Raw genomic sequence first — 16,843 nt, forward strand, 5'->3', positions numbered from 1 at the left:
ATCACACAAACACTCTCCAGTTGTGGGAATCGAACCCACGGCCTTGGACTCAGAAAGCAGGGTCGCTGCCCACTGCGCTACTCGGCCGTCAGAGAAATATATCTAAATCCGAGAAATTATTATTATAGCTTTGAGTAGGTCTATAAAAATATAACTATTAAGAGCGTATTTTGATCTGACTAAGGGCATAAATATTTCTGCATTACTTATTTCAGTCAATGGGTTTCGACTACGAAGTTGTGACTCCGAAGTCTGGTTCCTTCGGAAGGAGACTACCGAATGGTTCGTGGGACGGGATCGTTGGCGATTTGACTACTGGGGTAAGTCTCGAAATTAGAACTCATAATAATGTGACTTTTCAAAATTTTAATTTCAAAAAAATTTTGTTTCATAAGTGATGCCACTGGATTTTTGATTTGAATCACACTACTGAGACTTGAGTATATCAAAGTCTCAGCTGATCTTATATACATTTTAATATAGTGTATGGGGTGTGGGTTAGAAGCAGAATAAAGGCGACAAATCATGGTGGTGAATAAAGGTGTTAAATAAAGGTCCTAATAAAGGTGCTCAATAAAGGTGTTAAATAATGGCGCTAAACAAATGTGTTTAAAGACATATACACCCAGAATTGTTGGATGTGTTGTTGAAATCTGATGAATCAGGGCAGTAAATCTAAGCGACGGATGAAGGAGCTGTTGTTATTGAATGATTACGCTGAATAAATGTGTTAAAAAAAGGCGATGAACATTTTGATAAATAAAGGCGCTGTATATGCTGTTTTTTTTTTAAAATGTGTTCCTTCCTTTTTTCCTTCGACATTAGGATCGAAGACTGTTCTAGGTCGGTACTCAAATATGCTACGTGATAGCATTCTGGTTTTTTTTTTTTTTTATGCAACTTCTACATTGTGCTGAGTCTACAACCGGGTACTTCCTACAATATCTTAAATATTAAGACCTTACATACATATTTTTTTTTTTTTTTTTTTTTTTTTTTTTTTATTAAATACGTTAACTTTTTTTTTTTTTTTTTTTTTTTTATTTTTTTTTTTAAGTATTATAATTTTTTTTTACTCTATATATATATATATATATATTTTTTTTTTTTTTTTTTTTTTTTTTTTTCTCTTTTTCTCCCTCCATTTTCTGTCTTTATTTAAGTACATAGTTACTTTGTTTAAAGATATACCATTCCAACAACTTCTTTTAAGTAATTTTACATGACTTTACCAATTATTCATTTTTTTTTTTTTTTTTTTTTTTTTCTCTCTTCCTTACCAACTTTTTGCACTTAATTTTCTACTAGTAAAGATTAGCGGGTAATCATAATTATTATATTAATGTATATGCTGTTATGCGACATAGCTCAACGAGTCGCGAAGCTTAAGTGGCAATGGGCCGGGCACATAGTTCGGAGAAAGGATGGGCGTTGGGGTCCCAAGGTGCTGGAATGGCAGCCCCGTACTGGTAAGCGCAGCGTTGGTCGACCCCCAACGAGGTGGACAGACGACATTAAGCGCGTCGCAGGTAGCCGTTGGATCCAAGCGATTCAGAATCGTGGAACTTGGAACTCCCTACAAAAGACCTATGTCCAGCAGTGGGCGTCTATCGGTTGATGTGATATGCTGTTGATTTGTGGCGCTAATTAATGGTGTTATTTAAAGGCGATTAATATGTTGTTTAATGAAGGTGCTGAGTATTATTGAATGAACGCGCTGAATTAGGGCAGTAAATAAGAGCGACGGATAAAGGCACTGCTGTTATATTGACGGCCGATTGGCGCAGTGGGCAGCCACCCTGCTTTCTGAGTCCAAGGCCGTGGGTTCGATTCCCACAACTGGAAAATGTTTGTGTGAAGAACATGAATGTTGTTCAGTGTCTGGGTGTATATAAATAAATAAATATACTACGACAATACACACATCGCCACCTAGCCCCAAAATAAGCGTAGCTTGTGTTATGGGTGCTAAGATGACTAATGAATATTTTTATGAATTATATATACATAAATACTTAGAAAATACATATAAACACCCAGACACTGAAAAACACTTAATGCTCATCACACAAACATTTTCCAGTTGTGGGAATCGAACCCACGGCCTTGGACTCAGAAAGCAGGTTCGCTGCCCACTGCGCCAGTCGGCCGTCAATGTATATTATAAATATTTATGTATATTATTCATAAAAATATTCATCAGTAATCTTAGTACCCATAACACAAGCTACGCTTACTTTGGGACTAGGTGGCGGCGTGTGTATTGTCGTAGTATATTTATTTATTATTTTATTTATTAATATGTTGTTGTATGTTGGCGCTAAAGATGGCGATGAATATGTTTTTGAATGAATGAGCTGAATAATTTTGAATGAAGGCGTTTAATTAGGGCAGTAAATCAACACGACGGATGAAGGAGCTGTTGTTATTGAATGATAGCGCTGAATAAAGGTGTTAAATAAATGCGATGAATATGTTTTTGAATGATGTCGAATGAAGGCGCTGAATCAGGGCAGTAAATCAAGGCGACGGATAAAGGCGCTAAATATATTTTTTAATGATGGCGCTGAATAAAGGTGTTAAATAAAGTCGATGAATATGTTGTTGAACAAAGGCGCTGAATAATGTTTAATGAAGGTGCTGAATCGAGGCAGTAAATCAAGGCGATGGATAAAGGAGCTGCTCTATACATTCCTATTTTATTAAGCGGTTGTCTGTGTCCAGAAACACAACAGGGATTAAAGCTGGTAAATACAATTTGTTTTAGGAAACGGATATCGCTGTGGCAGCGCTAACGATGACAGCAGAGAGAGAGGAGGTGGTAGACTTTGTGGCGCCGTATTTCGAACAAACTGGCATTCTCATTGGTGAGATTTTTCCTTTAATTAGATGTCTCGCTTTTCTGCAAATCATATTCCTTCATGTTAATCGTAATTCTGGACTCGAAATCTGTTAAAAAAGACCGATATATTTATTGGTGAAGCGGTGATAGCGCATTGGGTAGGAGCTGACTTCACTTTCGGAAAGCCGAGATCGCATCGCACCTCAACTCTTCTAAGTTATGTGCGTTCTAAGTAAATAAAACATCACTTGCTTCAACGGTGAAGCAAGGCATCCTGAAAGTTGTATTTAAAGCGGTCGTGTCTGTAAGCTTCGATAACGTGATGTACATTCTTGTGGCGCCATCTAGTCAGGTACCGTGTACCGAAACAATAGTATACCACTCATCAAACTACCCTTTCATTGGAAGAGGCAATTAGTCCAGCAGTGGAGTGCATTAGGCAATACAGAATTCTATCAATAGTTTATACGGTTATTTTTCACAGTGATACGTAAACCAGTCCGGAAAACGTCCCTATTCAAGTTCATGACAGTGCTCCGTACGGAAGTGTGGCTCAGTATCGTGGCTGCTTTACTTCTGACGGGCTTCATGATCTGGCTGCTGGAGAAGTACTCACCGTACTCTGCTAGGAACAACCCTGACGCCTATCCCTATCCGTGCCGGTAAGAGAGACAGAGAACGACACACAACCAGACCTTCATGTTACACTGTACTGACATACTTCATGATCTGGCTGCTGGATGAGTAAGCTCCATCCTTCACTAGGAACGAATCCGAAACCTATCCCTATCTGTGCCGGTAAGAGAGACAGAGAACGACATACAACCAGACCGACATATTGCACTGTTCTGACATACTTTATGATCTGGCTGCTGGAGAAGTAAGCTCCATCCATCACTAGGAACGAATCCGAAACCTATCCCTATCTGTGCCGGTAAGAGAGACAGAGAACGACATACAACCAGACCGACATATTGCACTGTTCTGACATACTTCATGATCTGGCTGCTGGATGAGTAAGCTCCATCCTTCACTAGGAACGAATCCGAAACCTATCCCTATCTGTGCCGATAAGAGAGACAGAGAACGACATACAACCAGACCGACATATTGCACTGTTCTGACATACTTTATGATCTGGCTGCTGGAGAAGTAAGCTCCATCCTCCGCTAGGAACGTCCTCGAACCTATCCCTACCCGTGCCGGTAAGAGAGACAGAGAACGACACACAACCAGACCTTCATGTTACACTGTACTGACATACTTCATGATCTGGCTGCTGGATGAGTAAGCTCCATCCTTCACTAGGAACGAATCCGAAACCTATCCCTATCTGTGCCGATAAGAGAGACAGAGAACGACATACAACCAGACCGACATATTGCACTGTTCTGACATACTTTATGATCTGGCTGCTGGAGAAGTAAGCTCCATCCTCCGCTAGGAACGACCTCGAACCTATCCCTATCCGTGCCGGTAAGAGAGACAGAGAGCGACATACAACCAGACCGACATATTGCACTGTTCTGACATACTTTATGATCTGGCTGCTGGAGAAGTAAGCTCCATCCTCCGCTAGGAACGACCTCGAACCTATCCCTATCCGTGCCGGTAAGAGAGACAGAGAACGACATACAACCAGACCGACATATTGCACTGTTCTGACATACTTTATGATCTGGCTGCTGGAGAAGTAAGCTCCATCCTCCGCTAGGAACGACCTCGAACCTATCCCTATCCGTGCCGGTAAGAGAGACAGAGAGCGACATACAACCAGACCGACATATTGCACTGTTCTGACATACTTTATGATCTGGCTGCTGGAGAAGTAAGCTCCATCCTCCGCTAGGAACGACCTCGAACCTATCCCTATCCGTGCCGGTAAGAGAGACAGAGAACGACATACAACCAGACCGACATATTGCACTGTTCTGACATACTTTATGATCTGGCTGCTGGAGAAGTAAGCTCCATCCTCCGCTAGGAACGACCTCGAACCTATCCCTATCCGTGCCGGTAAGAGAGACAGAGAGCGACATACAACCAGACCGACATATTGCACTGTTCTGACATACTTTATGATCTGGCTGCTGGAGAAGTAAGCTCCATCCTTCACTAGGAACGAATCCGAAACCTATCCCTATCTGTGCCGGTAAGAGAGACAGAGAGCGACATACAATACAGTTATAAACCAGAAAATTGTTAGTGTAAGAATCAAGAATCTTTATTTCGCAGAGAATTCACACTAAAAGAGAGCTTCTGGTTCGCTCTGACGTCATTCACGCCTCAAGGCGGCGGGGAAGCCCCGAAAGCTCTGTCGGGACGCACTTTAGTGGCCGCCTATTGGCTGTTCGTTGTGCTGATGCTGGCGACTTTCACTGCGAATTTGGCTGCGTTTCTGACAGTTGAGAGGATGCAGGTATATATAGTCCAATTTATATCTTATATTTTGGAGTGGTAGTAAAGTTTTTTTTTGACACAACACGTCCGGGGAAGTTATAAAGCAATGCTTATTTCTGCCGCTTAGCAGCATTCCTGCTTTAAGTGTTTACTTATGATAACCCTATTGAAGATAAAATAGCGACACGCGCATAGCGCGAATAAAGCGATATACACCGTTTGAATTTTGCGTGTGATGTTAGCTGCGGCTGTATCTTATTTCTGTCATCAAAAACTATTGCGGTGGTTTTCCTCAAAAACTATTAGGTTTTCGGTTTCACAGATAAGTCTCAGAGACAGCACATAATGTACCTCCAAAGCCTGTGATGTATTATTTCGGTTTTCATTTACATGTTGTATAAAGCTACTAGTTGTACCCTGCTACGCTTCGCTTTCGCACATTTTTTTTGCAATGGTTGAGAAATGAGAAACAAAACAAATTCATTATGCAGTACTTGTGGATATACAAAAGTTTTTCCATCGTCTGCGAAGATATAAAGACTCGCGGATATGTGACTGATGCAATAGATAAAAACAATCCTCGATGCGGATTATATATCATGCTAAAATTTCAGCTCGGTCGGTGCAGAACTTTTTGAGTTTTTGAAGCGTACACAAACCAACATAACATTTATATATATATAGATTTGGTAAGGTGATAAATACTTCACAGGCTTTAGAGGTGCATTATGTGCTGTCTCTAAGACTTATCTGTGAAACCGAAAACCTAAAAGTTTTTGAGTAAGCCATTGCCATAGTTTTAACTGAAAGAAATAAGATACAGCCCCAACATCACACGCAAAATTCGAACGGTATATATCGCTATAGTCGTGTCGGTATATTATCTTAAAATAAAAGATAAAATAAAGTAATTCAAAACATTCTAAGTGTTTACCTATGTAAACACTTAAAATGTTTTGAATTACTTTGTATGGAAAAATAGATATACTTTTTTTGATTTAATATTTTTAAAGGGTGATTCCTTATGAAATATACGGATGCATCCTTCAATATTATTTCGTAATTCTGTTACACGTTGTATATTATCATTTATTTGAAACAATGTATCACTACGTACAGACACCGGTGGCATCTTTGGAGCAGCTGGCGAGGCAGTCCAGGATAAACTACACAGTGGTGGAAAGCTCCACAATTCACCAGTACTTCATAAATATGAAGTTCGCCGAGGATACACTTTATAGGTACACTCCATTTTTCCTAACTTACCTTATAAAAAACATCTGCCCGCGACTTCCTCTGATTGGACATCAGAATTGTTTCTAAAGCTTCGTTCGCTAATAACTTTTAATCCTCTTACTGAAACTATTTGAGAGATTTGTATAGAAAGTATATGTCGTTTTCCATAGCATAGGTGACATGGATACCAAATTTCAAAGCCGTCTGCCCGCGGCATAGCTCTTAAACAACTTTAAATTTTCCCCCCGGAACTTCTTAAGGAATCGGGATAAAAGGTAGCCTCTGTTCATTTCCATGTCAAATGCTACATGCATGTCAAATTTCATCCAAATCTGTTCAGCCGTTTTTGCGTGATTGAGTAAGCACTTTCACATTTATAATATTAGTTGGATGTACACAATTTTTTATAACTTTAGTGTAAAGTATGTTTTAAAACTTAATGTGCATAAAACTGATATTTCCTCGACGTATAAGTAAAAACACTAGCAATTATTATCAAAATTGTGTTTTGAACATTGAAAAAAAAAACAAGTGGCATAAAATTAATGAACCCAAACAAATAAAAAACAATTTTTCTTTATGTACGTGCGTTTCTTGCTGTCTTCTCGTTAGAATCCGCCTTCCGAACCGGTGGTAGAGTCACTACAAACAGAACATTGAAGTTTAAGTTACGCTGTGGTCTCATATATAAAAGGTCCCAATCGGGAACAATAAGGGAATTTATAATTACACCAGCTGTTTCTCGATTTTTCATGTATCCTTCGAGAACCGTACATTTTATGGGCTAAAAAGCAGCCGATGTCGACGAATCCTATCTCCATTCCAAAATTCAGTGAAATTGGTTCTCTAGTTTTTGCGTGAATGGGTGACAAACATCCATCCATCCATCCAAACTTTCGCATTTATATAATTTTGAATAAACTCTTTTATCCCAGGGTTTGGAAGGAAATCACCTTAAACGCCACTTCAGACCAAGCACAGTATAGAGTATGGGACTATCCCATTAGAGAGCAATACGGACACATCTTGCTAGCCATTAACGCGTCAGGTAAGCCTACATCCGCCATTTTGTTTTCACCATAAACATTTATTCGCACAAACATTTTAAAGTTGTGGTGAATCGAATCCCACAACTTTAAAATGTTTGTGTATTGAATATGAATGTTTTTCAGTGTCCGGGTGTTTATATGTATACTATAAGTATTTATGTATATTATTCATAAAAATATTCATCAGTTATCTTAGTATATATATAAGCTACGTTTACTTTGGGACTAGATGGCGGTGTGTGTATTGTCGTAGTATATTTATTTATTTTTATTTATTTTTATACCTCCCCGGCGTATTGATTTGGAAGTCCCCAGCTCAGATTCCCGCAGGGCAATTTGAGAGTTTATAAACTCTGACTTTTATCGACAAAGACGTGCCGCTAAGCGATTTAGCGTTCCGGAATGTTGTCGCGTAGAAACCGATTAGAGTTATGGTCACAAAATTCAAAAAATTCAAAATTCAAAATTCAAAATTCATTTATTTCAAGTAGGCCTAATACAAGCACTTTTGAAACGTCAAGTCTGTCCGTGTGTAGTGACTCTACCACCGGTTCGGAAGGCAGATTCTACCGAGAAGAAGCCGGCAAGAAACTCAGCAGTTGCTCTTTTCCAACATCAAAAATTTACATTTTATATTTTAACATTCATTTTTCTATCTTGTGAGAGATGAAAGCGGAGCCGGATGCTTCCAAGCAACCTTGTCATTAAGAAACTCATCAATTGTACAATAACCTCGCTGTAATAAATGTGTTTTAACACATTCTTTAAACTTATGCATTGTTAGGTCCAAAATTACCTTAGGAATCATATTATAGACCTATTACCGGTCAAAACCGGGGTCAAAAATATAGACCTATTACCGGTCCACTAGAAGGCTCGGGACGCTTAGGCCGCAGTCCACCAGGCTTCACACGCCTTTGAGAACATTGTAAAGAACTTACGGACATAGAGTTAAAAAAAAAATCTTTTAATTTTTTTTGCGTATGAATGAATGAACAAATATAATAAAAGTAGTTACAGAGATATAAATACAAATCAAGAGAGTACAATTTGGTGGCCTTATCGCTACATAGCGATTTCTTCAAGGCAACCAATGGCGTAAAAGGTAAAAACATAGAATACTATATTATTATTTAGGGAAAAGTATTATTATAACGCATTATCTAGTTATATAAAGTTCATTTTATTATCACACAAAACTTGATTTCTACATAATTAAAGAAATGGAAATAATAAACATAATTAAATTTGGAATACTAATAGATTTACTAATCGCCATTTTAGATTTTTGTACATTTGTATCAATCAAATCACCGGAATGAGCCCGCAGACTTTGACAGTTGAAAGTGTACACTGTCAAACCTTATAGCTAGGCTAGGGTGTCGGTTTTTGGTAACGGTGTGCGCGCGCATCGTTAAAATTTACTCTCATTATTTTTCCCTAACGCGCCAAAAGAAGTAAAACTTAAAAAAAAAAAAAAATGTGTGTGTAATTATGTACACGCCATAGACTTCGATGGACTTCTTTGGTGTAACAGGATAAAAATCTTTTAAAATTTTTTATCTTTCGCCTTATTTTGCGTTTGTAAAAAAAACGACTCTAACAATAGAAAAAGGTATTTAATACATTGAAAGATTTATTATAAAGCATTATCTAGTTTTCTCATTATCGGAAAACGAAGTTTCATCATTAAAATTTGGGATTTTTGTTTGTACAATTAAATCACCGGAATGAGCCCGCAGACCTTGACAATTCAAAGTGTCAAACCTTTTATTGAAAAATGAAATTTTTGACTATAGCTAACTTCAGGGTGTCGGTTTTTTGGACGGTGTGCGCGCGTATCGTTAAAATTTACTCTCATAATTTTTCCCTAACGCGCCAAAAGAAGTATAACTTAAAAAAAAAGATAAAATGCAGTATCACAATCGTTATAATGTAACGTAACACTTTTAATGTCATCTCAGGCCCAGTACCAGATGCCATTACAGGATTTCAGCAAGTTAACGAACATTCGGAAGCCGACTTCGCCTTCATACACGATTCAGCGGAAATAAAGTAAGATATTTATTTTTTTACAAGCTGTTGCCCGCGACTTCGTCTGCGTTTGATTTTGTTTTTTGATGTGGCATTAAATTTAGTTGTAGTTCTAAAATAATTTAAAGTATTCAGTATCGCTAAGCCTTAAATAAGGGGTTTGCTGCTGTCCGCTGAGGAGTTCTGTCCTCTATGTCCAACCACAGTTTGGGCAAAATTAAACACACATTATAACCTCTAAAGTACAAAAAATATTATTTAAATCGGTTATAATTTGTCGGAGTTATGGTGTAAAATCGTTAAACACTTTCATCCCCTCTCTTAAAGGCACCGAGCTTAATGTCGGGATAAAGTATCCTATATTATTTCTAATAACTTCAAGAATATGTACATAAAGTTTCATGAAGATCGGTTAAGTAGTTTTTGCGTGAAAGCGTTACAAACAAACTTACATTCACATTTATAATATGAGTAGGGATAGGTCTAGGAAATCTCATCAATATTTGGTGTGTATAATATGCATAAATGTTATAATTTTTATATTGTTTTTAACTTAAACTTGGAGAAAAAATTCAATTTTATAAACTTAAAAATTTTGGTCAAACAGGATTTGAACCTGCGACTCTCTAACGATCGCGGCCTGAGCGCTTTGACCACTAAGCTACTACTAAATTTGTATATGTATTTATATCAGTGTTATAGTCGCTATTGATTGCCAGAGAGTCGCAGGTTCAAATCCTGTCGGTTTCGAAAATTTCTATAGGCATTTTATAAATTTATAAAATATACATAAATACCTGCAATATACATGTAAACACCCAGACACTGAAAAACATTCATGTTCAAAACAAACATTTTCCAGTTGTGTTAATTTGACGGCCTTTTGGCGCAATGGGCAGCGACCCTGCTTTCTGAGTCCAAGGTCGTGGATTCGATTCCCACAACTGGAAAATGTTTGTGTGGTGAAAATCAATGTTTTTCAGTGTTTGCGGGTTTATCTGTATATTATTCATAAAAATATTTATCATTCATCTTAGTACCCATAATACAAGCTACGCTTACTTTGGGGCTAGATGGCGATGTGTGTATTGTCGAACAGTCGCAAACGAATTAGGTTTTTTTGGGGACACTCTGTAATCGATACTGAAGCCAAAATTTTTTTTTTGCCTGTCTGCCAGTCCGGCTGTCTGCATCATGACCGTCATACATTTTTTAAGACAGTTCATACACTTTCTTATTTATTTATTTATTTATTATTACCAGCGATTTTACATAAACAAAAATAATATTACTTATCATATAAATATTACACAGAGTATGCAAAACCATATAAAGGTAAACGCTACATGCTAATTTCGCTTATGTACGAACAATTTTCAAAGAGAATCAATAAAAACTAATAAAAAGAACAACAACAAAAGCCGAAACAGTTACAAACGGAAAAATTATTATTATAAAAGAAGTTATGATTAAAATTAAAATTAGAACTATGTTTAACTACTCAACATACTAAAGAGACTAAATATACAAAATAAACAATGATTAAGATACTATTAAACTCGGGATGACAGATTGGTTAATTTACTGATAATAATTTTACGAAAAGTGCTATGCGAGTTAAAGTTAATGTCAATTGACTGACTGAATTTATTGTATAATTTACATAACCTTCGAGATTTCCTAGGGCTGATTTCCCCTGCCCTCCCCTGGGTAGGTACCCCAGAGGGGGCCGGCCCATGGCAACGACGTATGCTGAATTGTAATCAGGTTACTTCTTGACGAGCTTAAATTTAAGCTTTGAACATTTTGAGCTATCTTGTTGTCAGGTACGAAATTACTCGTAACTGCAACCTCACCGAGGTGGGAGAGGTGTTCGCTGAACAGCCTTACGCCATCGCCGTCCAGCAAGGATCCCGGCTGCAGGAGGATCTGTCCAGGACCCTACTGGATCTGCAGAAGGAGCGGTTCCTGGAGCAACTGTCTAGCAAGTCAGTCGTTGGATTATAAAGTCAAAGTCATCATCATCAACCCATAACCGGCCCACCACAGGGCACGGATCCACCACGCTGGCCCAGTGCGGATTGGTGGACTCCACATACCTTTGAGAACATTATGTAGAACTCTCAGGCATGCAGGTTTCCTCTCGATGTTTTCCTTCACCGTTGCAGCAAGTGATATTTTAATTACTTAAAACGCACATAACTTAGAAAAGTTAGAGGTGCGTGCGGGGATTCGAACTCGGTCCCCCGACAGGAATGCCAAGGGTTTACGCACTAGGTTATAACTGCTGCAAAGTAATATGATTTTTATTTAAATGGATGGTATTTTTTTATTTAATGATAATAAAATCATATTTTATTAAAAACAATACACTTGCAGCATTCATCATACCGACCCACTACAGCCACAGGTCTCGTCTCACAATGAGAAGGGGTTAAGGTCGAAGTCCACCACGCTGGCTCAGTGCGGATTGGTGGAATCCACATACCTTTGAGAACATTATGTAGAACTCTCAGGCATGCAGGTTTCCTCTCGATGTTTTCCTTCACCGTTGCAGCAAGTGATATTTCAATTACTTAAAACGCACAAAACTTAGAAAAGTTAGAGGTGCTGGGATTCGAACTTGGTACCCCGAAACTGAAGTCGTGCTGCCCACTGCGCTATCACCGCTTACATCATTACAGACTCTTTAATTTATTTATTAGTTTTTTATAAACCACCCAATTAAAAATCGGATTTGTTGGCAGTAGGCCGATGTCGTGCTTTCTCGTTTGCACAATTTCCCTCGCCTGTATGCGCAAAAGAGATAGTAGGTACGACTTCGGCTGTCTTAAATCGACGGCCGATTGACGCAGTGGTCAGCGACGCTGCATTCTGAAAATGTTTCTGTGATGAACATGAATGTTTTTCAGCGTCTGGATGTTTATACATGTATATTATTCATAAAATTATGCATCAGTCATCTTAGTACCTATAACACAAGCTACGCTTATTTTGAGTCTAGATGGCGATGTGTGTATTGTCGTAGTATATTTATAAATGTATTCTTTAATCACATGAGACTAATAAGAATTTATTTTTGCAAGGTATTGGAACGAAACCGCGCGACAAGCTTGTCCGGATGCAGACGAGTCGGAGGGGATCACGCTGGAAAGCTTGGGTAAATGCGATTTGAAGTTATTACATTTATTTATGCCCGTTCTCGCTAACGACACGGCATGCTCTTAATGAATAACGCCTAAACAAAGAAGATTCCTAAGCATTTACGTTTCACCAAAAGTTTCCAATAAAAAATAAATAAGTAAACGTCTGAAGCGGGCAGAAGTGCTCGATACTCTACAGACTGGAGGACACGGGCCCTCATAACTGTCAAAGTCAATAAGAACTTCAAAAATCTACTTATAGTCTATCGACTGATTGTATCTAAATTAAAAAAAAAAAAATAACATGACCTTATCACGACAATATTGATCTGGCACTTATTCAGAGCAAATGTCGCATAAAGGTCTCTGACACCATGTCAGAGGATAATTCAGTGCGAAAAAAAGATTGGTTGTCTGTAAAGTCGGCTTACTGACGATAGTTGAACGTGACAACATCGTAAGAAAATACTGATGGAATTTTAATTTTATTTGTTTGATAGATATTATCGTTGCTATAAACAATTGACACCACATTAACTTTTCACTGCACTTCATCCTTGCCGAAAACATGTAAATGTATTATTGTATAGAAGCTGTCCACACGGACGCATCGCTCACTCAAGTAGGAGAGAGACAGATGTCGAACGCGGAGGCCGACTGTGCCTCTTTGTCGCTCGTTCCGCGCTCTCGCTTGCACTTCAAGTCTTGAATGGAACGCCTCAGAGCGAGGTAACGCCGCATACGTCATGTTTTTTGGAGCATGCAGCCGGCTCCATCGAATTATAAGACGTTGTCACGTCAAAAAACACAAGCCGCAGATATAATTTTGGCGGTAGATATTCCAATAATGACATAATTTCATGTTTTCAGGTGGTGTGTTCATAGCAACCTTATTCGGATTAGGCCTCGCAATGGTGACCTTAGCTTGGGAAGTGTTCTACTATAAGAGGAAAGAGAAAAACAAAGTTCAAACCATAGACGCTACCATAGAGAAGACAGAGGCGTTTGTGGAAAAGAAGAAGGATAAACTATCTACAAAGGTAACGTTGTGGGAAAGCATCTAGACAACCTGTACGCCTGAGAGTTCTCCAAAATGTTCTCAAACGATCTACCAATCCGCCAAAAAACCCAGTGTTATAAAACTTAAATGACGTTTTTTTTTATTAGTATAACACTTACAGTGCACTAACATCAAGTTAAATAATCTGTATAAAAAAAAGAAAAGAAAACTTTATTTGGATACACACACTAGAATTAAAATACAACTTAATAGTCTACACAACAATTATAGGAACGGTGTGATCCCAAAATGGTCTTCACTCAGCATGTTTGCAGTGCCTGTTAAGACACAGCGCTGATCTTCCGTGAAGCCAGACGTGATGTTTGGACGGTAGGCACTGTCAGAAAGACGCTTAAAAACTATGGGTAAAATAATACAATTTAAAAGTATTATATAATTAAAAAAATAAGAAAAAAAAAGTGTAATAATAAATAAAAAATAATATAAAAGATTTGTATACTTACATATATAATATTTTGTTACGATCGAACCGATAAAAATAAAAAATAAAAAGAATAAACACACTTAGTACATATGATACCTATACATTTTATAAGCAATTATTCTTGTTCAATATAGTAAATAATCTTGGACGTCCGTGTCTGTGTTTACGGATCCGTGCATGTGGCAGAGAAATTGGACGAAAAAGTTATTTTACCGGAATATTTTTTTTTTATTATATAAAGTAATGTACTGTGCTGATTCCTAGTTAATATTAGCGTTCTAAGTACTGTCGTTTAATTATAATTTATCAAAAACTAAAAAAATACGACTGCGTTGTATATCTATATATACATTTTTTTTAGTATATTTTTTCCCGCCTTAGAATTATGGCGCCACTATTTTTTTTTTCTATATGCAAGAGTATGTGGAAAATCAAGATTCGCGCATGCGTTTAACAATCGCGGTTTTTTTTTTCTTTCGAGAGCTTCCGCTGCGTAATCGGTTCAAGTTTAATAAAATCAGGTATGACAAAGATGTTCCCCTTTAAAAGTTTAAAAAAAAAGTCCGCGACAGCATATGTCTATCTTTTAAGGTTTACTTGTACGCGGACGAAGTCGCGAGGGACAGCTAGTTTTATCACAATCATCATCATCATATCAACACACTACCGGCCCACTATTAGGCACGGGTCTCCCTCGATAATGAGAAAAGGTTGATGCCGTAGTCCACCACGCTGGCCCAGAGCGAATTGGTGGACTCCACACACCTTTGAGAACATTATGTAGAACACTCAGGTATGCAGGTTTGGCATGCGGACGAAGTCGCGAGGGACCAGCGTTCCCTAACGTAATAAAAGCGGACGTGCGACGCGGGCCAGTTAGTTATTAGCAATGGAAAGGCTCCAAGACAAAGCTTTATTTTTCTTCCCATTTTCAGGAATTTAAAAGCGCGCACTTTATTAAATCCACTGCGCGGAATCTAAGTCGGTTGGCAGCACGTCTTTGTCGGTAACTAGACACGGCCGAAACATGCCACCAGAATAGATCAGTGTGCAATGGAAATAGTCCTAAATAACATTTTCCAGCAAAAATAATTATCAAAAAAACTAATTCGTTCAGTTACGTCTGCCGACGTGTTATATTTTCATAGATAAGATATTTGCGCCACGCTACATTAGAACAGTATGGCGTATCTTATCTCTTAACCTCTCTCTTATAAAGTGACAAAGGAGACATGTTCCATTAAAATACCCCGTACGACATTATATTAGTTTTGACCGTCGATTGGCGCAGTGGGCAACGACCTTGCTTTCTGAGTCCAAGGCCGTGGGTTCGATTCCTACTACCGGAACATGTTTTTTAGTGTCCGGGCATTTATCTTTATATTATAAGTATTTATGTAAATTATTCATAAAAATATTCATCATCTGAGTACCTATAACACAAGCTACGCTTACTCTGGGACTAGATGGCGATGTGTGTATTCTCTTAGTATATTTATAAGTAACATAGAGTATAGTGAAGATAAAAGGTTTTTTTTTCTCAGGTGGCGGAAGGTGTTGCCAAGTTACGGAAAAGAAACAAAAAATCGGGAAATATTGTCAAGAATGTCACCATCGGTGATCAATTCAAACCGGCTGATAAAGGAGTTTCATACATTAGTGTTTATCCGAGAGATGGTTACAGGCCATAAGTTTCAAATACTATTCATGAATTTTAACTTTAGCACTAGTAAAACGTACCCTGAATGGGTAAAATTCATTTATAGTTGTCATTAATAAAGCTTTGATTTTAGAGAAATAATACGTTATTGCAGCTGGCATGCCAGGTAATGGCGTTCTGCGTCTTTTACAGTAGAAGCATGCCAGAGTACAAGATGTAATCGCCCGCAATCGAGTAGTCGTTTTTAAGTATTAAACTCTGCATCGTCAATGTAAAATGGACCTAATGTCACTCATTTTAGAGTTGCAAATGAAGATTTGTAGGCAAATTTGAGCTTTTAAGTAATGCAAATATGATCAATTTACTCTGTATTTGGCTACAATTTATAAAACGTTTTGTGAAAAGTTTCAGCTGATAAGACACGAAGTAGATATTTAAACTAAAATAGCTGTTAATTTATTGCACTAAACATATTGTAGTTTAAAAGAGGCTTAGATATTTATCATATTTTATTGTGTGACCAGTTTTCATTGTATTTAATAAAAATAATTAAAATTATTGGCTAATTTTTTTTTTTCCATTTATTATTTATCTGTATTATTAGACCCTCATGGTCTAATAATACAGATAAAGAAGCGAAGAGCAGAATAAAATAATGCACAAAAAATAAAAAAAATCAAAAGCTCTTGCCGTAACTTTATTAAAGCTGTTCTAGAACCTTCTTCCCGAATTATTCTACTCTAAATTTTTTTTTATGTATAAAAAGTGGATATGAGCAAGTTTCCCAACAGTAGAACTTTTCGTTTCTATAACTCTTTTCGTAATTTAACGAACTCAATATCAATTGGTAAATAACCAAGCCATCAATAGGTACGCGTGCACTACATGTAATGCGCGAGAAAAGCGTATGACGTCACTAGCACGCGGCATTTCGTTTCTAGTAATTTGTTCTCGAATTATTGTTCGAATATCAA

At 37.6% G+C, this 16,843-nt stretch overlaps 1 protein-coding gene across 1 annotated transcript in view; it reads left to right on the top strand.

Moving 5' to 3' along the window:
• The window catches only part of LOC120635212 (glutamate receptor 3), a 38,940-nt gene extending 23,037 nt beyond the window's left edge, over window positions 1-15,903 (top strand). The window contains exons 9-19 of the mRNA XM_039906152.1: window positions 216-320; window positions 2,768-2,867; window positions 3,327-3,504; window positions 5,078-5,261; window positions 6,362-6,483; window positions 7,414-7,526; window positions 9,492-9,582; window positions 11,388-11,549; window positions 12,648-12,721; window positions 13,575-13,744; window positions 15,754-15,903. Of these exons, the coding sequence (XP_039762086.1) occupies window positions 216-320; window positions 2,768-2,867; window positions 3,327-3,504; window positions 5,078-5,261; window positions 6,362-6,483; window positions 7,414-7,526; window positions 9,492-9,582; window positions 11,388-11,549; window positions 12,648-12,721; window positions 13,575-13,744; window positions 15,754-15,900 (1,446 nt within the window). The 3' untranslated portion in view covers window positions 15,901-15,903. The remainder of the gene's footprint in view (window positions 1-215; window positions 321-2,767; window positions 2,868-3,326; window positions 3,505-5,077; window positions 5,262-6,361; window positions 6,484-7,413; window positions 7,527-9,491; window positions 9,583-11,387; window positions 11,550-12,647; window positions 12,722-13,574; window positions 13,745-15,753) is intronic.
• Window positions 15,904-16,843: the final 940 nt, after the last annotated feature.

Source organism: Pararge aegeria, chromosome 26 (genome assembly GCF_905163445.1).
Source record: "Pararge aegeria chromosome 26, ilParAegt1.1, whole genome shotgun sequence".
Classification (NCBI taxonomy): Eukaryota; Metazoa; Arthropoda; class Insecta; order Lepidoptera; family Nymphalidae; genus Pararge; species Pararge aegeria.